The sequence below is a fragment of the Topomyia yanbarensis genome, chromosome 1, assembly GCF_030247195.1.
Source record: "Topomyia yanbarensis strain Yona2022 chromosome 1, ASM3024719v1, whole genome shotgun sequence".
Classification (NCBI taxonomy): Eukaryota; Metazoa; Arthropoda; class Insecta; order Diptera; family Culicidae; genus Topomyia; species Topomyia yanbarensis.
The window spans coordinates 85,658,687-85,682,592 of record NC_080670.1 but is presented as its reverse complement, the minus strand read 5'-3'; the positions used below and the strand labels follow the sequence as shown (position 1 = coordinate 85,682,592).

General features: G+C 33.7%; 1 protein-coding gene across 1 annotated transcript in view; it reads right to left on the bottom strand.

Annotated features, from left to right (window-relative positions):
- Window positions 1–23,906, bottom strand: part of LOC131693959 (uncharacterized) — a 426,221-nt gene that overhangs the window by 161,042 nt on the left and 241,273 nt on the right. The window contains exon 4 of the mRNA XM_058982266.1: window positions 16,578–16,684. Within this exon, the coding sequence (XP_058838249.1) occupies window positions 16,578–16,684 (107 nt within the window). The remainder of the gene's footprint in view (window positions 1–16,577; window positions 16,685–23,906) is intronic.

The window sequence follows — 23,906 nt, the reverse complement described above, 5'->3', positions numbered from 1 at the left end:
GGACCTTTCTCCATGATCCGCCGCTGGTTTCAAGCGATGTTTCAGTATCACATAGTATCTCAAGATCGTAGCTGTCGATCAATTGTATGTATGTGCAAATCGTACTGAACATGTAATATTCATTTCCACCATTGTATTGAACATAACCAGCCATGGAATCGTAGTCTGGACAAATGAGACAAGCACAATTGCACCACTAGGTGGATTAAAACAGGTTTTTTTTGGGAATGCGTCGAGTTGAGACGAAAACGTAATATGATTAATAACGAGGATAACAATTTCCGAATGTAGAGAGAAATTTATGAAAAATGACGATTTCCATTCGATTCTAGCAGGTTCTGATCGATTTTGATGAGCATTTGATTTTTGTTGTATGACCAATTATATGTATAGGTCAAATGTTTAAAAACAGTAATTTAAGGTCAAGATAGCATCATTTTGAAACCGCCAATTTCAGAGGGTTAGTATCTTCGATGAGTTTTACAAACGTTAAACAGCGCATCATTTGATAAAATAATTTTGACGGTATATCGTCCAAGAAGTATTTATGGTGATTTTTCTCAGGTTAATATTCATGACTACAATAAAGTCTCAACAAATTCGCTAAAGACACGAACTCTGTTACTATTTTCTGAAAAATTAATTCTGCATAATTTTAAAACTTTAAAAATTACGATTTCGGAATTATGCCGTTTGGACAGTATGATAGATTTTCACCAAACCCCCACCAAACCGAGTTTCTGGCTACGCCGCTGACTTCAAGTAAGTAGAAACAAAGTCGTTCTACACTCGTTCACAAGAAACTTCTTCGAATGCTGAATATCTATTATAATACATTGAAACCCTGATTTTATCAGCCAAATATGAACATATGTTTGATGGGCTCTAGCAGACGAACAAGACTGAATTCGAGTAAATCCTTTCTTGAGCATGTTTTCCTTATCATGAAGATGGAAATATGCAAAAATAAAAAGTTCATCATAATCAGAAATAGTTATCAGACTACATCAAGGGACGGGAAGAATATTTTAACAGCTTCAGTTTATTATAAAGAAAAAAATTGCTCGATTTAGTCAATGTCCCCATTTTGTCAGCCTAAAATACACCATGAGACTGATAGAAATGGGTCTTTATTTTATGTATTATTCACTGTGTTTCACATTAATAGGTACATTTCATTTTTGGGGATTTTTTATTGTATCGAACTACAACAATTTTTAGGTAATTTTCAAGGGGTTTTTTATAGACTTCTTCCAAAATTTGGCGAACCTATTCCAATTCGTATACCAATTAATTTTTCTTAATAAGTTTGTGAAAATTATAAACTATTTGAAATTTGTTAATAGTATAATTTTTTTTTATTTAACCGTGATTTTTTAATAAATAGTGACCATCGCTTCACAACGTAGTCTATTTTTCATGGCTTGCGGTGAGCACGATCTCTCGAATTGCTGAACTGAAAATTATGGAATAGAAATTAATTTTTAGTATTCTTTACTTTACTCGCCGCGCAGATAGCTCTGAATTAGACCCGCTGGTGCCCTAAGACGATTTCGCTAGATTTTCAGAGCACTGTGCACCCAGTGCATTAACGCAAGTGACGGAAGGTTATCGAAAAGTTTCGTGAAAATGAAAATTCCAGTAATGATGATGATTTTCCCAAACGGTTAGTTTTCGAGAGGTTTTTATTTGTTCTTTGGCATTAGGATTAGCGATAATAATTCAAATCAAGGATACTACTGGGAAGTCACCTTTAGAAAAAGTCGATGTCGAAGTAAAATTTGGAACTATGCACGCATGCACTTCAGAGATAGCGTGATATCCGGAGCTGCGATTTCATTTCAACCCTTTTTTGTGAAAATGGCGATACTTACAAATGTAAACATAAGGCTTTTTTCATACATGCGAATGAGGGCTTTGAAACGCAACCAATTAACCTAAAAATTTTGATTCTACGATATTGCTTTCTTAAACTACAGCAAAAAATACAACGGGCGAAACTGTATTTTTGTTTGTTTATTTAAAGTTTCACCCTCCACATTCCATGCAAACAAACAGGGCGATACTTTTTTTGCTAGCAGTTTAGAAGCGAAACTGTCATTTTCGTATTTTTTGAGGATTATCAAGCTGATACCAGCTGTAAATAGTAACAATGATCGCTATTGAAAAAAACCCGGACGAAATCGGTGGTGTAGAATGGTAGTTATTGTAAAAAACGTAAGAACGATACTTCAATGCTGATAGGTGGGACCGAAAAAGTAAACAATCGCCAAAGGGACGATACTATCATTTTGTCAATTTCAATATTTTAATTTAATTTAATTTATTTAATAATTTCAATACTTTATGAAGTTTTGGGTTTCGATCACTGAATCATGCAATCTAGGATGTCAAAAAACACAATAGTTCTTAAATATGAAATAAAACCAAGTATGGAAATATTCACTGTTGATTTTCTTTGAATGGTATCACTGCTAGTATCGCCCTTTTCAAGAAAAAGCGTTGATTTCTTAGTTCTCAGTCGCGTTGGTAATTTGAGTAAAGTATAAACTTCAAATCTATTAAAAAAATGCGATTTTTTTGGCTCAGTACAATATATAACCCCTTTAGGAAAATTCAGTTTTCCCACCACAATTTAGATATTTTATTAACAGAGCATTAACAATAATTCGTAGCTATGTCTATTTTATGGGCCATTTTTTCGCTTCCCATTGATTTGATTTGAGATTTCTAGCAATGATGTTGTCCTATGCTGATTTGAGCGATTCTCTGAGTCCTGCCACTTTCCCATGTAGTATGTGTTACCAAAAACATCGCGAAGCATCAAGTTCTAAATGTTCTCAAACGATATAATATCCGAAGAGAGTGATAAGAGTTATAAGAAATGTCTCATCACACTGTTAGGTGGATTAAAAGCGTTTTTAAAATAGAATCTTCTAACCCGATAACAGAGGCGAATGATTCTAAAGTTAGAACCTCTATAAAAAAATCCCGCCATGAGGTTCTATTGAAAATTTAACCCAGAATCAAAAAAATGGCGATGTCACAAATACAACCGAATAATTTAACATCTATGAAACGCAAGACTGCCAGGTGGCCACATTTTTCTATGTATGAGTACGGTTATCATTTTCCTTCGATAAAACTGCTTTATCGGAGAACATGAAGAAGAAAAACATAAACAAATGACATAATTGGCTTTGTTACCGATCCTGATGTCAGAAATTTTTTAAACATACTCGTCCGGATAGTTATGTTTACTTCCAGGGTCCCGGACACCATGTTTAATTTAACAACTAAAAAAACTAATACACTTAAAAGTGACAAATGCTCTTATCTTTGTTTCTCTTCGTCTTGGATGAAACGCATAATTTTACAATCCAGTTTATATGATACTTTTCATTCTTGAAGACCGAAGATCCATCGGCGACCATATGGAGGGTATTATTCCGATGAATTTTTTCCTCTTAGAAATGACTACAGTGATCAAAAATCGGAGGGAGTAAGGTCTGATGAGAATAGTGGTTAAGACAGTATTTCCCAAATTATGTTACATGAATTCAAAGTTATATGCCAACTATTTGAAATTGCTGTACTTCTTTGTATTTTGTCAATTTTTGGACAAAATATAAAAATTGTTTTCTCACAAATTGTAGCCGCCATCAATTACAATCGATTGGTGTATAAAACAGTATAAATCATCCCTTAGAATTCGATGTTATTTACCCACTAAATGAAATTTCTGTGCTTATACGTATTGCTTTTGAGAAAATATAAAAATTTGTTCTTTCAAAAATTGTAGCCAAAATCAATTACAACAGATTGGTGTATAAATTGCATAGGTGATAGCTTTAAATACTTGAAGTTATTTGTCAACTAAATGAAATTGCTTTAGTTGTACGTACTTTTGTCTATTTTTTGGGAAAATATAAAAATCGTTCTTCCAGAAATTGTAACCAAAATCAATTATAATCGATTGGTATATAAAAAGGTATAGTTCATCACTTTGAATTTGACGTTATTTGCCAACTAAATTGAATTTCCGTACTTCTACGTACTTTTGGCTATTTTTTGAGAAAATATAAAAAATGTGTTTTTCAGAAATTGTAGCCGCTATCAATTACAATAGGTTGGTGTATAAAAAGTGTGTCATCCCTTTGAATTTGCAGTTATGTGCCAATCAGACCAAATTTCTGTACTTCTACGTATTTCAGTCGTTTTTTGTGAAAATATGAAAAGTTTATCTTGCAACAATTGTAGCCGAAATCAATTACAATCGATTGGTATATATAAAAGTGTAGGCCATCACTTCGAATTTGATCTTATTTACCAACTACATCAAATTTTCGTACTTCTACGTATTTTGTCTATTTATTGAGAAAATATAAATATGTGTTCTTTAAATAATTGTAGCCGCCATCAATTGCAATCGATTGGTGTATAAAAAAGTATGAATCATCCCTTAGAATTCGACGTTATTTACCCACTAAATGAAATTTCTGTACTTGTACGTATTTTTGGCTATTTTGAGAAAATATAAAAATTTGTTCTTTCAGAAATCGTAGCCAAAATCAATTACAATCGATTGGTGTATAAATTGCATAGGTAATAGCTTTGAATACTTGAAGTTATTTGTCAACTAAATGAAATTACTGTAGTTCTACGTACTTTTGTCTATTTTTGAGAATATATAAAAAATATTCTTCCAGAAATTGTAACCAAAAGCAATTATAATCGATTGGTATATAAAAAGGTTGTTGTGGCACAGCAACTTCTCTGGCCGTACCCCAAATTTGTCAGTGAGCTTAGTATAATATATGGAGATACAATCGTAGTTGAATAGGTAGCGTCATCGATTCTGTATAGTAGTAAAGTTGCACAGACTCAGCGGTTGTTAACCGTGATGCCAGACGGACAGATGTGTTTTAAAATTATAAATTTGGCATGAAAAATAATTGTTAGATTTTGGTAGTCGCAATCCGACCACCGCCAAGAGCGGTTGGTTTTCAACATAGAAGTTTAAAAGATTTATTAAATATATTAAACCGTATAACTTACCGGATGTGCCAAGGAGAGAAAAGTACACCGCTTACCTGATTGCCTGGATACCATCCAAAGAGTGACCTGTAACGAAAATAACCCTGAACCCACGTTCCTCAATTTGGATTCTCGACCCCTGACAAATCCCGGTAAGGACGAACCTCTCATCCACAACGTAGGGCTTAATCATTGGACGCATCAAAGGTATAGGCCATCGCTTTGAATTCGACGTTATTTGCCAACTAAATGAAATTTCTGTACTTCTACGTACTTTTGGCTATTTTTTTGTGAAAATATAAAAATGTGTTTTTTCAGAAATTGTAGCCGCCATCAATTACAATCGATTGGTGTATTAAAATGTATAGGTTATCGCTTCAAATTTAGAGTTATATGACGAATATTGTAAAATTCTGAACTTCTTCGTATTTACTGAATCGTCCTAACACACTCTATTATTTAGTAACTTACATACAACATTGTGTTTCTCCACGTTTGTGCAAACATTTTGACATAATAATATCCATGTATAATATGTAGGGCTATTGAGTAAACAGGTAATTTTCAAACTGTAAAACTAACAAGTCGCAAAGAATTTCAATCAACCGTATGCCACGTACATTGTAAAAATCCTATCTCCTAAAAACTCGAAAAAGTATAGTATTTTTTGAAAATCTACTATTTATTGCATATATTACAAGTTTAGAAGCTCTAAGATTGCATTGGTGTAAGGAAAATTGAAATTGGTTGACAAACGGTCGAGAAACGATTGTTTGAACAGAAACACTCATTTCGTCTGTACTGACTCTCAATTACTTTTTTTACAATTTCTTCGGTTATACAAATTTGTTTTCCATCATTCTTTGTTCACTGATTTTATAAAAGATTTACCTATCGAATGGTGAAGAAAGAATTAAAATTGGTGAGCAAACAGCTAAGATATGGCAAGTCAAAGAAGCGTTCCCATTTTTTTCTCACTGACTTTGTTATACTCTTTTTACTCTAACTTAAGGTAGACAACTCTATTCTTCTATTTTTTTAATTCGACGTGTTCACAAAACACATACCTTTCTATTGGTGAAGACAGATTTAAAATCGAATATGTAGCGGCTGAGATATGTCCGGTCAACGTAAACGTTCCCATTTTTTTTACCCCCTTGGTATTCCGAGTGTTAAGGGAGTCTGGGGCTAGTTGGCGGAATCTTTTATTCATCTTTTGTATTAGACATGTGGCGCTGGCTCTAGTTCTGCACTTCAAGTACTGTGTAATACATTCTCCAATGTGTTTATGTTGCATTACATTCTGTTTCGTACACGTTGTAAGCGATATTGAGTTTTCGAGCGTATTACAGTGAAGAGCCTATTTAAATCGAATTAGGCAGGGTGCCTCTCCATTTCATTAGTTACTCGGAATAAAATTGATGCAATGCGTATGAATTGGCACTAATATTTCTGCTTTCTTCTTACGAACCATCATGATAACAAAAATAGCCTTGCCAACTGAACCAATGTGATGAACAAAGATGGCTAACGCCGCTCTAACCAACGCCTTCACATGGTCAAGGCGAAAATAGGCTCATTACCCTAGGTGAAGTTTTTAAATTTCAGCATTTTTGTTATTTAAGGCAAATTCAAAGCTATTCCACGAATGAATAGATTTTTCGATAGCGCGTAAAAAGAACTTTACGTGGCCGTAAATGTACAGTAGGATTCCGTTTTTGGCAACCATTTTATTTTTTTCAGTTGCCAAAACCGAAACCGTGCCAAAAATAAAGCCTTATTTTTGAGTTTTGGATTTTCAATTTACGACTTCGAAAATGTTTCAAGGAATCATGTGTAAAATGGAATGAAATGAAAGAAAAAAATAAGAAAATTTAATTTTATTCGTGTTTTTAGCAAATTCAGTTGTCGCACAGTGATCACCTTCCATACAAAAGTCGGATAAAACATCAAAAGGGGTTTGAATTTGATGAAAACTTCACATTGGGGTAGTTTTACGTCGCTGAATTCATATTTGGTGTTAATGTTTTATTTTTTTGGTTTGAAAATTCAACATTTACGAATATAAAGTGCACCATATCTGAAAATTCATTTTAAAAAAATTGGTTTAGTGTATTTTAACAGAATACACATTTTTTCAATTGTTAATAATGCTAAGAGACATTTATAAATTATATTGCAAACCCTGGGTAGTCAAACATTAGCATGCGTCTCCTTCAGACATATCATGAAAAATCACCATTTTTTCATATCTCGGGCAGAAAGGGGGAAAACAAGACATTTATTTTTGAAAAGTACACTAATTTTCAAGAATCATGAACTACAAGCGATCTTTTCGAACTGTTTCTAAAAAAGTACAGCCGCTCTGAATAAATAATTTTAATTTAATGCGCGATTTATTATTTGTTCTTCAGAAAGATTGACTGAGAAGAAAGCCTTGTATCGACTAAATTGAATAGTAAATATAAGTCCACCGAATAACCTTACGAATGAAATCAGTTCGACCCTAATCGGAATCTTAACTAAAACGATATATTCATTTGAATAACATAGGTTTGAACACAATTTTTCCCAGAATTGATAATCTCTTTCACCTTTGAAGGTCTGTAAAAAATCTATAATTTGTCTTGTCCTCAAGACTTAATATTTTGAGAAGACTCTATTCAACCTATTCACAAACAGAAAAAATATTAAATCATGAAAAATCCAAAATAAAATTTTGAGGTTTTTTACGACACTGTGCGTCGTCCAGTAGAATTCTCACAATCTTCGCGCCCTTCTCTAGTATAATGACCCTCATTACGGACTCTATTATTTAGTAACTTACATACAACATTGTGTTTCTCCACGTTTGTGCAAACATTTTGACATAATAATATCCATGTATAATATGTAGGGCTATTGAGTAAACAGGTAATTTTCAAACTGTAAAACTAACAAGTCGCAAAGAATTTCAATCAACCGTATGCCACGTACATTGTAAAAATCCTATCTCCTAAAAACTCGAAAAAGTATAGTATTTTTTGAAAATCTACTATTTATTGCATATATTACAAGTTTAGAAGCTCTAAGATTGCATTGGTGTAAGGAAAATTGAAATTGGTTGACAAACGGTCGAGAAACGATTGTTTGAACAGAAACACTCATTTCGTCTGTACTGACTCTCAATTACTTTTTTTACAATTTCTTCGGTTATACAAATTTGTTTTCCATCATTCTTTGTTCACTGATTTTATAAAAGATTTACCTATCGAATGGTGAAGAAAGAATTAAAATTGGTGAGCAAACAGCTAAGATATGGCAAGTCAAAGAAGCGTTCCCATTTTTTTCTCACTGACTTTGTTATACTCTTTTTACTCTAACTTAAGGTAGACAACTCTATTCTTCTATTTTTTTAATTCGACGTGTTCACAAAACACATACCTTTCTATTGGTGAAGACAGATTTAAAATCGAATATGTAGCGGCTGAGATATGTCCGGTCAACGTAAACGTTCCCATTTTTTTTACCCCCTTGGTATTCCGAGTGTTAAGGGAGTCTGGGGCTAGTTGGCGGAATCTTTTATTCATCTTTTGTATTAGACATGTGGCGCTGGCTCTAGTTCTGCACTTCAAGTACTGTGTAATACATTCTCCAATGTGTTTATGTTGCATTACATTCTGTTTCGTACACGTTGTAAGCGATATTGAGTTTTCGAGCGTATTACAGTGAAGAGCCTATTTAAATCGAATTAGGCAGGGTGCCTCTCCATTTCATTAGTTACTCGGAATAAAATTGATGCAATGCGTATGAATTGGCACTAATATTTCTGCTTTCTTCTTACGAACCATCATGATAACAAAAATAGCCTTGCCAACTGAACCAATGTGATGAACAAAGATGGCTAACGCCGCTCTAACCAACGCCTTCACATGGTCAAGGCGAAAATAGGCTCATTACCCTAGGTGAAGTTTTTAAATTTCAGCATTTTTGTTATTTAAGGCAAATTCAAAGCTATTCCACGAATGAATAGATTTTTCGATAGCGCGTAAAAAGAACTTTACGTGGCCGTAAATGTACAGTAGGATTCCGTTTTTGGCAACCATTTTATTTTTTTCAGTTGCCAAAACCGAAACCGTGCCAAAAATAAAGCCTTATTTTTGAGTTTTGGATTTTCAATTTACGACTTCGAAAATGTTTCAAGGAATCATGTGTAAAATGGAATGAAATGAAAGAAAAAAATAAGAAAATTTAATTTTATTCGTGTTTTTAGCAAATTCAGTTGTCGCACAGTGATCACCTTCCATACAAAAGTCGGATAAAACATCAAAAGGGGTTTGAATTTGATGAAAACTTCACATTGGGGTAGTTTTACGTCGCTGAATTCATATTTGGTGTTAATGTTTTATTTTTTTGGTTTGAAAATTCAACATTTACGAATATAAAGTGCACCATATCTGAAAATTCATTTTAAAAAAATTGGTTTAGTGTATTTTAACAGAATACACATTTTTTCAATTGTTAATAATGCTAAGAGACATTTATAAATTATATTGCAAACCCTGGGTAGTCAAACATTAGCATGCGTCTCCTTCAGACATATCATGAAAAATCACCATTTTTTCATATCTCGGGCAGAAAGGGGGAAAACAAGACATTTATTTTTGAAAAGTACACTAATTTTCAAGAATCATGAACTACAAGCGATCTTTTCGAACTGTTTCTAAAAAAGTACAGCCGCTCTGAATAAATAATTTTAATTTAATGCGCGATTTATTATTTGTTCTTCAGAAAGATTGACTGAGAAGAAAGCCTTGTATCGACTAAATTGAATAGTAAATATAAGTCCACCGAATAACCTTACGAATGAAATCAGTTCGACCCTAATCGGAATCTTAACTAAAACGATATATTCATTTGAATAACATAGGTTTGAACACAATTTTTCCCAGAATTGATAATCTCTTTCACCTTTGAAGGTCTGTAAAAAATCTATAATTTGTCTTGTCCTCAAGACTTAATATTTTGAGAAGACTCTATTCAACCTATTCACAAACAGAAAAAATATTAAATCATGAAAAATCCAAAATAAAATTTTGAGGTTTTTTACGACACTGTGCGTCGTCCAGTAGAATTCTCACAATCTTCGCGCCCTTCTCTAGTATAATGACCCTCATTACGGAGGTGTAACATCGCTTTTCTTCGGTCGAATTTCTTCGGTCCACTGGACGTCAAAACTCAAACAATTCACTGCATGATAGTGTTGATTTCGCTACTGGAGCTGTTATCCTTCTTTCTAAAAATTAATGAACAATTTTTCAAGAGCCACCCTACCTCAAATCTTTTAAAAAAAATCATAGCAAATTAACCATTATAGATAGCTTTGTTTATTCAGCAAAAGTTGCTTCAATTTATTTATTAGTATATTGTAGGGCATTGCACAGGTAAACTTCACACATCTAAACACTTTGAACACCCTAACCACAAGGACCACCCTAATTACATTCATTTAAAAAAATCGCCGAAAAAACTTATAAATTTACCAAAGACATCATGAAGCTAAAACAAACTATTTAGGAGCTATCAGTTTTGTATTCCTAAATACGGGCTTTCGATATGTATTGAAAATTTAGTGCCAAGTTTTGTAGTGACATCGTAATAATCGAAAGAGAAAGAGGCTCGCAGTGTTACTAAGGTTCTATTGAAAATTTTCTCCAGAACTAGTCCTATTATGCAGTGTAGAGCATTCCTCTGTACTTGACTCTTAACGTGCACAGACTCTGGGTCTTACTATAAAAATTGATTCCATCAGACACTAGTTACACTGTTACCAGTTATATTTTACATAAATAATACATTTCAATACTTATTGTAATCATTAAATACGACACGTATAGTGTAAAATATAGTTAACCCTTAAATGATTAACGCTGTTTGAAAACAACATTGCGAAAAACATCTCAAAATTACCACAGTAATATATTGAAACTATGAGACAATTTTAACAATATTTTAAAAAAAATATTTGCGCATTTGAGGGTTAATAGGACTCCTATGTTTGGAAATAAAGTCAACTGTGATGTCAATTGATAGGAAAAAAATATCTACTGCACATTTTTCAAAAACTTATTATGTACAAGAATGTTGCAAAAAGGGAACCCATTTGTTGCCAAAATCGGAGTGTGCCAAAATGGGAGCATGCCAAAGACGGAACGTGCCAAAAACGGAATCTTACTGTAATATACGTAACCACAAACAAAATTTTTTTTTTGTTTATTTACGTCTGAATTTCACCTGAAGAATTTCAAAAATTCGCTTTTGAATACAAAGTGTGCGCCGAATTTAAAATGCCGGAACATTGAGGCTGAAAAATAATAACAAGCATCGATTGATTTGCAGTTTTATTGAAAAGACATCTATCTCACGCGATCCATACTTTATCATCAAAAGTGATCAGGTGGCATCATTGTGCGTATAGTCATAAGTTGGCGAGATTTTCGCGTCACGTATTTAGTGCCAACAGTCTGCTCGTTTATGCATCGCATTCTTTTTTACCCGATCTTCTTAAATTAATAAGATAAAACGTGTTTAATCCACCTAACAGTGTGATGAGACATTTCTTATAACTCTTATCACTCTTCGGATATTATATCGTTTGAGAGCATTTAGAACTTGATGCTTCGCGATGTTTTTGAATACACATACTACATGGGATAGTGGTAGGACTCAGAGAATCGCTCAAATCAGCATAGGACAACATCAGTGCTAGAAATCTCAAACCAAATCAATGGGAAAGCGAAAAAATGGCCCATAAAATGGACATACCAACGAATTATTGTTAATGCTCTGTTAATAAAATATCTATATTGTGGTGGGAAAACTGAATTTTCCTAAAGGGGTTATATATTGTACTGAAACAAAAAAAAACGAATTTTTTTTTTTGAATCGATTTGAAGTTTATATTTTACTCAAATTTCCAACGCGACTGAGAACTAAGAAATCAACGCTTTTTCTTGAAAAGGGCGATACTAGCAGTGATACCATTCAAAGAAAATCAACAGTGAATATTTCCAGACTTGGTTTTATTTCCTATTTAAGAACTATTGTGTTTTTTGACATCCTAGATTGCATGATTCAGTGATCGAAACCCAAAACTTCATAAAGTATTTGAAATTATTAAATTAAAATTTGTTTTTGCTATTGAAATTGACAAAATGATAGTATCGGCCCTTTGGCGATTGTTTACTTTTTCGGTCCCATCTATCAGCATTGAAGTATCGCCCTTACGTTTTTTTACAATAACTACCGTTTTACACCACCGATTTCGTCCGGGTTTTTTCAATAGAGATCATTGTTACTATTTACAGCTGGTATCAGTTTGATAATCCTAAAAAAATACGAAAATAACAGTTTCGCCTCTAAACTGCTAGCAAAAAAAGTATCGCCCTGTTTGTTTGCATGGAGCGTGGAGGGCGAAACTTTAAATAAACAAACTAAAATACAGTTTCGCCCGTTGTATTTTTTGCTGTAGTTTAAGAAAGCAATATCGTAGAATCAAAATTTTTAGGTTAATTTGTTGCGTTTCAAAGCCCTCATTCGCATGTAAGAAAAAAGCCCTATGTTTACATTTGTAAGTATCGCCCTTTTCACAAAAAAGCGTTGAAATGAAATCGCAGCTCCTGATATCACGCTATCTCTGAAGTACATAGTTGCATAGTTTCAAATTTTACTTCGACATCGACTTTTTCTAAAGGTGACTTCCCAGTAGTATTCTTGATTTGAATTATTATCGCTAATCCTAATGCCAAAGAACAAATAAAAACCTCACGAAAACGAACCGTTTGGGAAAATCATCATCATTACTGGAACTTTCATTTTCACGAAACTTTTCGATAACCTTCCGTCACTTGCGTTAATGCACTGGGTGCACAGTAGGGTGACAGGAAAAAAATGACCCCTATCGGCCCACCTCTGCGTCGATTCCTAGTCCCACCAGGAGTACTTGCACCAAATTTGAAGCAAATCGGACAAGTCTAACTACCGGACCAAGGGGCCTGAAGTTTGTATGGGAATTTTCAACAATTTACATGGAGAAAACCCACCAGCACGCATTTTCGCCGCTAGGTGGCACTGTATGCATCGTATTATCACTGTAAGTGAAAATAAGAAGGATAATTGAATTGTCTACAACTTAGTCGAAGACTGCAAGTAAATCCGACTTTGTTAAAAGAAGTTATTAAACTTTTAACGAAGTGATGTCTGAGTCAGTTTTGCATGGGGCCTAACAGTGCATGGTTGTGTATCAGTACTCGATTCACACGAACTAAACATTTTTGTGAAATAATCATTAGGTTTAGCTCAATGGTATGTTCAGAAGAATTATAGTAAATAATACGAGTCATGCTTTGATTAGAAAACTTTAGGTCCACCTGTTACCGCATAGAGGGCGCCAATACTAACTTTTCAACGGAGAGAGATAGAAATTTGGTGTCTTCTACAAAGTTATAGAACAGGCATTTTTCAGTATTTCTTCTGAACATCTTGATACTCTATCTCTCTTCTATGAAAAATTTGTAGTGGCGCCCTCTATGCGGTCACAGGTGGAACTAAAATTTTCTAACCAAAACATAACTCGTATTATTTACTATAATTCTTGTAAACATACTATTCGGCTAAATCTAACCATTATTTCACAAAAATATATAGTTTGCGGGACTCGAGTACTGATACACAACCATGCACTGCTAGGCCCCATGCAAAACTGACTCAGACATCACTTCGTTAAAAGTTTAATAACTTCTTTTAACATAGCCGGATTTACTAGCAGTCTTCGACAAAGTTGTAGATAATTAAAATATCTTTCTTATTTTCACTTACAGTGATAATACGATATATACAGTGCCACCTAGCGGCGAAAATACGAGCTAGTGAGTTTTCTCCGTGTAAATTGTTGAAAAATCCAATATAAACTTCAGGCACGTTGGTCCGGTAGTTAGACTTGTCCGATTTGCTTCAAATTTGGTACAAGTACTTCTGGTGGGACTAGGAATCGACTCAGGGGTGGGCCGATTGAGTTTTCAAAAATTCATCATTTTTCTGGGCAGTCTAGTGCACAGTGCTCTAAAAATCTAGCGAAATCGTCTTAGAGCACCAGCGCGCTGCAGCGGGTCTGTAAAGCATACTAAAAATTAATTTCTATTCCATAATTTTCAGTTCAGCAATTCGAGAGATCGTGCTCACCGCAAGCCATGAAAAATAGACTACGTTGTGAAGCGATGGTCACTATTTATTAAAAAATAACGGTTAAATAAAAAATAAAACTATTAAAAAATTTCAAATAGTTTATAATTTTCACAAACTTATTAGGAAAAATTGTTTAATAAGCTTTCGTAATATTGTGTAGGAAAAAGGCTGAAAATTTGAAAATAAATCTGAGGATTATGATTGATTACAGAACTCTGGAATTTTCTATTGGAATGTTTTCAGGCAGGAATTTGATATTGATGCTATTAGACAACTGTAAAATCAAGACCAATAGATCAGTTACATATCAGGACCCCATTCCGACAATTTATCAAAAGTCCTCATGATGTTTACAACAACAGGTTATCAATGTACGGATCAGGTAATTAGTATTGTAATATTGAATTAAATCAGTTTGCATCAATAAATTTTCAACTCCAATCCAATTTTTTTTTTGGTGTGGTGGGGGGGGGGGGGCTGTATGGTGTTAAACCCCAAAACCTTCTCTTGGCTACGCCGTTGCTTGGAGTTATTTATTTCGCTTTTCATTTTTCGAAAGGTTTCAGATCGATCCGATGGTCATAAGTTAGAAAAATTGCAGTCAGAAGGTTCGTACAAATGAACATTTTTGCACTGATAAGTTATCAAGTTCCTTCCAGACAACTTGGAAGTGTTCGGTGATTATTTCTAGCGGTTGTGAATAGAAAAATGAAATACAAAATTCGTTTTATCGAAATAATGTTTGGCTTATTTCAATGGATTATTACTATATTGAACAATAAATAGGCGACAAAGAGTAATCCACAAACAACAAGCCATAACTTTTAAAGTATTCAAAATAGATATTTGAAGTCTTCAGTAAAGTTATTCGCAAAAGTAAGAGCTACAAATTTGCTGAAGACATCATTTCGTTATAATCACTTCCAAGAAAATTTGTGAAAATATCTCACTCATAGGGGGATTAATCAGCAAAAGCACAATACCAAAAGAAAGAGCATATTTCCTCCATTAAATTCTCCGAAGATACTATTGACCTAAAATAAGCCGTTTTGGCGTTAATAATAGATTACATGTTTTTGGTCATATTTCTGGCAATGGGAAATGATAAAAATCTTTCGTCCGCATTTAATGTTAAATATCTCTTTTGATAATAGCCCGATTTCAACAATCTATAGCTTGTTCGAAAGGTATTCGTTAAAGCTGTCTAAAAACATATAAATTGTTAATCTATATTGTTAATTCCGGCAGATAATTTAAAAAAACTGCAAAAAACGCCATTTTTACGCATTCAAACATTCATATCTTAAAAACTAAACATCAGAATCAAAAACAAAAACAATTCATACTGTTTTTTAGTTCTTTGATTTAAAATTGGTTTGGATAAGATCGGTTCAGCCATTGCTGAGAAACACGAATGAGAATTTGTCCGTTACATACACACACACACACAGACACACACACACAGACATTGTCCCAAATCGTCGAGCTGAGTCGATTGGTATATAAGACTCGGCCCTCCGGGCCTCGGAAAAAATCTTGAAAGTTTGAGCGAATTCTATACATTTCTTTTATAAGAAATGTAAAACATGATAAATAGTTTACGACCAAGATTCTGTATATACAGATTTTTGGCTTAAATACAGATTTTCAGTGTAGGTTAGTAGAACCCAGCATATCAGAATTTGAAATAACGCTTAAAAAGCATCGTATGCAGTTCAAACCTTAAGCAACCGCTAATGTATGGAACAGAAACGCCAAATTTAAATATCATTTTTTTTCCAGATAAAGAAAAAAAATCAATCTGATTGTTATATTTGTGGTCGGTTATCATATTTAATTTTTCATTGTTAAAGTATTGTTTTTTTGAGAAGCTTCTAGTTAATTTTTTCGATTTTCGATTCAGAATTTTTCTCCCACGGTACAGATTTCCAGATTTTTTCACGAAATAATACAGATTTCAATGTGGCAACCCTGATCAGCAATACTTCCAGCAAAAAATATTTCGCTAAAATTACAGCAATTCAAAAGAGTTTGATTTGCTGGAACTCAGATAAATTGCCATTCTTTCACTGAATGTTTCAGCAATTAAATTCTATAGATTTGCTGATTTTCGTCAAAATAATGAGCTTTACTAAAAATCAGCGAAACAAAAATAGCAAAGCTGAACTCTTAGCAAATCCAGTTTTGCTGTAAAGATTTAGCAAAATAATTTGGGTACTAGAGGGCTAATTTTATAATGTAAAATTATATTGAAGGTGCTCACTAATTATGATAGTACAAGCTTCTATTCGAAAACATGGATTAGTATTGCATCTTACCTTGCAAATCCAGTTTTACCACAAGTTATAACGTAGAATTTATCATCGGCCAACTCCAGCGTTCTATGCACTCGTACCGCCAACTGAACAGAACGTTCTTCAGTTCGCTAGAGAGGATGAAACAAAATATTAAAATTTAACAAAATTATTTATATGGGTGGAAATCGAAAAAAAGATTGTGTACAAGACATGCTCCAGTTACATTGAAAATGCAACATTCTAGCAAATACCATGTGCGAATTTCAGGTTCCTACACTATCAATAAGTCCATATTAACTTTTGAAAAGGGGTAATAAGAATTGCAAACAAACTTTTGTTTTGCTGATTTCTCTTAATTTGTTAGAATTTCAACACAGAAAATATTTGAAATTGCTTCTACGAAGAGTACAGATGTAGATTAATGTGCATTATTAATGAAATTTCATTCGAGTGCGGAACAATTAGAAAAACTCTAGAAAGAGAACTGCAGAGACTCCATTTTGGATCGATCGGATTCGGGTTCAGCTGTCAAAAAACGAATTCAATCGAACATTAACTACCCACTGATTGTTTCAAAGTCGTTCAAAACGGGTCCTACGATGGACGTTTGTTGAACGATTATTAGGACGCTGTCCAAATTGGTCCAATTAACGTCCTTCATTGGACGATTTTGAAACCAACCGTCCTTAGAGGATATCCTGGACGTGCTGTCATACAAAGCCGGGGCATATGTTGCAAAAAATGCTGTTTTTTCTCCGCAGTTCACTTTCTAGATAGTCAAATACACACGCAATCTCATATTCGTACAGTACACATATTATTTCAAAAATCAATAGAAATTTCTATAATAAATATTCAATGCGCTAGCTTTTGTTTGTAATTACAGTTTTCAATCGTATTGGAATGCTGACCACTAGTTTGTGTGTGTATTCAACTTAAAGTTTATCCCATTCTTCTAAATAGTAGTTTCTAAGATCATTCTCATTATAATCCGGATAGTTTTGCACTTTTTATCCAAATACTTCCATTTATTTTTCTAATCAATTAATAAACAGGGTCCGCAGTGGAGAATCCAAAGCATTTAAACAATTATAAAATTACTCCAAACGTTTTTTGCAAGCCGTATGCTTTAGGTCTAGGGGAAGATCACTCTAAGAATGTATAACAAATTTGCATCAAATTAGAAAAAAATGCATTTAATTTCCATTTTTGCATCAGCTTTGCCCTGCCCTGGCAGAAAAGTTTGTTTAACAAACGTCCTACGCTGATCCACTTTGTTCGACGTTTTGTTAAATATAGGGCTAGTTTTTCTGTAGGGTTTTGACGTCTTACACGCAACGCAAACAACATTGCACGCAACGCAAAAACATTGCACGCAACACAAAATACATTATGAATTTCTATGTTGATGGAAATAAATGCATTTAGTTTCGCTGATTTTTAAAAATGTATCACAAGTGATCAGCCCCTAGCTTTAGGTTCTTCTCCTTATCCAATTTCCAATATCCACCATTTCTTACACGCAAAAGAATAGTGCATATTTGATTCTACAAATAATTTCTTTGATTTTAATCGAGATTTTTTATTCATTTTGAATCAAGAAATTTATTAAATTGAATGGATTTTTGGGTTGGGTCAACCAGGATATATGTTGAATCAATCTTAGAAGTTTTGTTGTTAGTACTTCGTGTAGATCGACAAAATTATTGTTTGTTTCAAAGAATTTAGTGATTGAAAAAAATATCCTGCTGATTGATTCAAAATGACTGACTGCATGATTTTAACAATCCTTGTTGAATTGAAACAAACAAAGAAAAGACTCTTCTAACTAAAAAAAAATTGTTTCCACGTGCATCTAAACTAAAGGTACTATTGTTGAGCACGAAGGGCGCTGTCTATCAAATTCGATATCGAATGAAATTGTACGAAAAACGAACGAATGTGGAAACACGACATTTTTCTACCGCGAGTGAGCAATTTGGGCGATCAATATTGTTGTGCCCATCAAGGATTCCAAACGGATTCTTTGAAAGATCTCTGAGCAAACATTCAGCGCATTTATCATTGAAACCTCACCTCAAGAAAGTACAATGCAGAACCAAAGTCCGCATTTGGTAAGTTACTAATTACTAATCCTAATGGTGAATATTGATTGAGATAGCAATTCATTTCTTTCAAGAAACGACAACTCAAGGTAAATTGATATTTGTTTGTTCTATAGAACTACTGATGACAACTCTATTTCTTCCTTTAAAGCAACTTTCAACATCAACGCGTACGAGTAGTAGATCAAGGACACTCCGATAAACATCCTCGCGTAGCGTGCACTTCAACTTTGACGGCTAGTTTGCAGCTGATTGTACAGCATTTTGGGGATATTTACCTCGTTGGTGATACAAATCTAAGCCATTTGAACATATGTACACTGCTGTTGAAATTGACGCTGCAATCAGTGGGATTGACAGATGGAACGGAAACGCTCTCTCAAGTCATCGGTAACGGTCCAATTAACGTCCTTCATTGGACGATTTTGAAACCAACCGTCCTTAGAGGATATCCTAGACGTGCTGCCATACAAAGCCGGGGCATATGTTGCAAAAAATGCTGTTTTTTTCTCCGCAGTTCACTTTCTAGATAGTCAAATACACACGCAATCTCATATTCGTACAGTACACATATTATTTCAAAAATCAATTGAAATTTCTATAATAAATATTCAATGCGCTAGCTTTTGTTTGTAATTACAGTTTTCAATCGTATTGGAATGCTGACCACTAGTTTGTGTGTGTATTCAACTTAAAGTTTATCCTATTCTTCTAAATAGTAGTTTCTAAGATCATTCTCATTATAATCCGGATAGTTTTGCACTTTTTATCCAAATACTTCCATTTATTTTTCTAATCAATTAATAAACAGGGTCCGCAGTGGAGAATCCAAAGCATTTAAACAATTATAAAATTACTCCAAACGTTTTTTGCACGCCTTATGCTTTAGGTCTAGGGGCAGATCACTCTAAGAATGTATAACAAATTTGCATCAAATTAGAAAAAAATGCATTTAATTTCCATTTTTGCATCAGCTTTGCACTCCCTCGCAGAAAAGTTTGTTTAACAAACGTCCTACGCTGATCCACTTTGTTCGACGTTTTGTTAAATATAGGGCTAGTTTTTCTGTAGGGTTTTGACGTCTTACACGCAACGCAAACAACATTGCACGCAACGCAAAAACATTGCACGCAACACAAAATACATTATGAATTTCTATGTTGATGGAAATAAATGCATTTAGTTTCGCTGATTTTTAAAAATGTATCACAAGTGATCAGCCCCTAGCTTTAGGTTCTTCTCCTTATCCAATTTCCAATATCCACCATTTCTTACACACAAAAGAATAGTGCATATTTGATTCTACAAATAATTTCTTTGATTTTAATCGAGATTTTTTATTTATTTTGAATCAAGAAATTTATTAAATTGAATGGATTTTTGGGTTGGGTCAACCAGGATATATGTTGAATCAATCTTAGAAGTTTTGTTGTTAGTACTTCGTGTAGATCGACAAAATTATTGTTTGTTTCAAAGAATTTAGTGATTGAAAAAAAATATCCTGCTGATTGATTCAAAATGACTGACTGCATGATTTTAACAATCCTTGTTGAATTGAAACAAACAAAGAAAAGACTCTTCTAACTAAAAAAAAATTGTTTCCACGTGCATCTAAACTAAAGGTACTATTGTTGAGCACGAAGGGCGCTGTCTATCAAATTCGATATCGAATGAAATTGTACGAAAAACGAACGAATGTGGAAACACGACATTTTTCTACCGCGAGTGAGCAATTTGGGCGATCAATATTGTTGTGCCCATCAAGGATTCCAAACGGATTCTTTGAAAGATCTCTGAGCAAACATTCAGCGCATTTATCATTGAAACCTCACCTCAAGAAAGTACAATGCAGAACCAAAGTCCGCATTTGGTAAGTTACTAATTACTAATCCTAATGGTGAATATTGATTGAGATAGCAATTCATTTCTTTCAAGATACGACAACTCAAGGTAAATTGATATTTGTTTGTTCTATAGAACTACTGATGACAACTCTATTTCTTCCTTTAAAGCAACTTTCAACATCAACGCGTACGAGTAGTAGATCAAGGACACTCCGATAAACATCCTCGCGTAGCGTGCACTTCAACTTTGACGGCTAGTTTGCAGCTGATTGTACAGCATTTTGGGGATATTTACCTCGTTGGTGATACAAATCTAAGCCATTTGAACATATGTACACTGCTGTTGAAATTGACGCTGCAATCAGTGGGATTGACAGATGGAACGGAAACGCTCTCTCAAGTCATCGGTAACGCCCTAAAATTGTTGTTTGAGTTAAAGAACGTTATGTCTCATATTCGTCAGCACCAACTTCCTAGAGAAAATGAATAGTAGACACTGATTGTTTTGTTGTAATTGACGCAGATCCGTTGTCAAATCAAGGCTCAGTAAATACAATTATAGGCCCTGCAACCCGGTCAAATCATTCGGAATTTGATTCAGAATCCTGAATGGAGTCAGTATGGATTCCGAAACCGATTGATTCGTATCCATACTGACTCCAGTCAGAATCCCGAACCAGTTCCAGAATGGGTATAACTGGGAACCAGTCAAATTATGTGTATTCTCTGAATTCATTCTTTTAAGCAAAACAAAAATGGTTTTCCTTCAACATTTAAAGTGTTTTAATTCCAATATTTATTACATTTAAAATAATAAAGGAAACATTTTGAATTAACAAACATCGTTTTTGATTCAACGTCTGATATGCATTGATTCAAATATTTATTACGTTTAAATCTACAAAACGACGTTATTGAATTAACTAAATTTGATTTTGTTTCGGTTATTGTTATCGTGAGATCAACAACATATTTTTTGGATTTAATCGTTGAAAATATTTGATCCAATAAACGCTTTAGAATTAAATAAACATTTGTTTTATTTATATTAACATATATTTTTTATTGAACACAGAACAACTTTTTAAATTTTTGGATTCAGCCCTCATATTAATTGAGATTAAAAATAATTTTTCTGCGTGTGGTAAACGTACCATTTTATGGAAACTTTGCTTTAAAATTTATTGTAAGATATTCATATTAAAATACACATTCTGATCCATCATTCCACCAATGAAGACCAAATTTCTAGGGGACATATACTAACCTATACAAAAAAGTCCACAGTCTCTGCGCTTGGCTGCATCAAAGTTTTTAACGACATTTTACCTTTGAACAATTTCAAAGATTCCATAAAGTGATTTACCTTCATTTTAGGCTGTGAACCATTTGGTAAAATTTTTAACTTTTGGTTAAAATCTGACACTTCGAATGTTATTTGCAAAATAACCCTACTCTGGAGCATGGTTAAAATTGACAGAGCGATAGTTAAATTTGACAGCTCGACAGCATTTTCTGTACCTAAGTGAGGTTGTCAATATTTTTCAATACAAAATTAAGGGATAAAGATGGAAACGATAGCGTGTTGTGTAAAAATTTGTTTGGGTACACTAGAGGTGTACGAATATGAGATTGTGTCACTGTAGATTGTTGGTTGTTTTTACCATCACAGATAAAAAATCGTTTGACGTGAAACACAAATAAATTAGGCAAAATGTGCGCTGGAACGAAACAAATGCATGAAAACAATAAAATGGTACACATTTTGATTCAATGGGTTTCTATTATGATCACAAAATTATTGTTGAACGTATTAATAACTTTAATAATAATTAATAACGTATAATAATACATGTTGACATAATTTTCAAATGTTGTTATTCTCAGCTAAAATAATTGAACTGATCATTAACAGGCGCAAAGGTATATTACGTGAATAGAAGAATTTTTCAAAAATTTGATCCTTTTTCCATTGTATATTCGTCTTTTTTAAATATCGTTGGCTGGTAACTATGTCTTGTGTTTCGGGCGAGTATTTTATGAAACGATTTGAACCTTGCCGACACGACTCGTACGCATCATACTGACTTGAACCTTCGTTCGAACCGGTCACAAATCTTGATAGTTCCTCTAGGGGCAGATCACTCTAGCAACGTATAACAAATTACCTATTTGACCTGACAAATGGTACAACCACCAGGGTATCGTTAATGCTAAATAAATTACAATTACAATTACAAATTTGCATCAAATTAAAAAAATGCATTTAATTTCCATGTTCACATCAATATTGCACTCCCTCGCAGAAAAGATTGTTTGGCAATCGTCCTACGCTGATCCACTTTGTTCGATGTTTTGTTGAATGTAGGGCTATTTTTTGACGTTTTACACGCAACGCCAAATACATTGCACGCAACGAAAATGCATTATAAGTTTCTATTTTGATGGAAAGAAATGCATTTAATTTCGCTGATTTTTTTAAATGTATCACAAGTGATCTGCCCATAGTAGCTTCTGGTTTACCTAGAGTTTTTCAACAGCAACAGTCATTCTCAAGGATACCTATATTTTCGCTCGATCAGTCTTTCTAAACACTACCTATATTTTTTCGACTATCAGTCTTTCTCAAGACTATTTACTTACTACCCAATAAGTCTTTTTCAAAACTAAAACATATTTCAAGAATAATTCCGTCTAAAGAAATATTTAATGGGGATCTTTAGGGTATGCGTGCTAAAGCATTTTCTGATGCAAATTGGTGCCGTGAGTTAATATCTCAATCCTTTTTTTTCTATTTTGAAGCCCGAAACTATTGAACAGAATACGTCATTTAGTAGGACAACTACTCCAGTATCTTACAAAGAAGTTATATGAATTTTATTCATATGATTTCAAGACAGATAGACCATTCAAGGCTGTCTTGAAAGGGCTACCGCAACTGGACGAAATATCCAACGAATTGAAAAAATTACCAGGCTTTTCTGCATCACAAGTTATTCTTATGAAGAGAAAGGCTAGTGGCACTAACACGCCAGTACGCTCTGGAATTATCCAGGAGCTTTATTTAATTCATTTTGACCATAATGAGGTTAGTAATTTGAAAGCATTAGAAAAAGCACGTTTTATGTTCCACGTGCGAGTAAAGTGGAAAAATTATAGACGACATGGGGCAGAATTCAAAATCTGATCCAGTGTCGTAGATGCCAAGGCTTTGGGCACAGCACGAAAAATGGTAATTTCGATTCCAAATGTAAGATCTGTGGTGATAAATCACACAAAAGATACTCGTCCAGTGGAAAAACCACAAACACTTTCAAATGCGCTAATTGTAGCGAAAACCATAAACCGAATCTTTGGACTTAGAGAAACAAATATAAATTCTCGATCAAAGCAATAAAAAC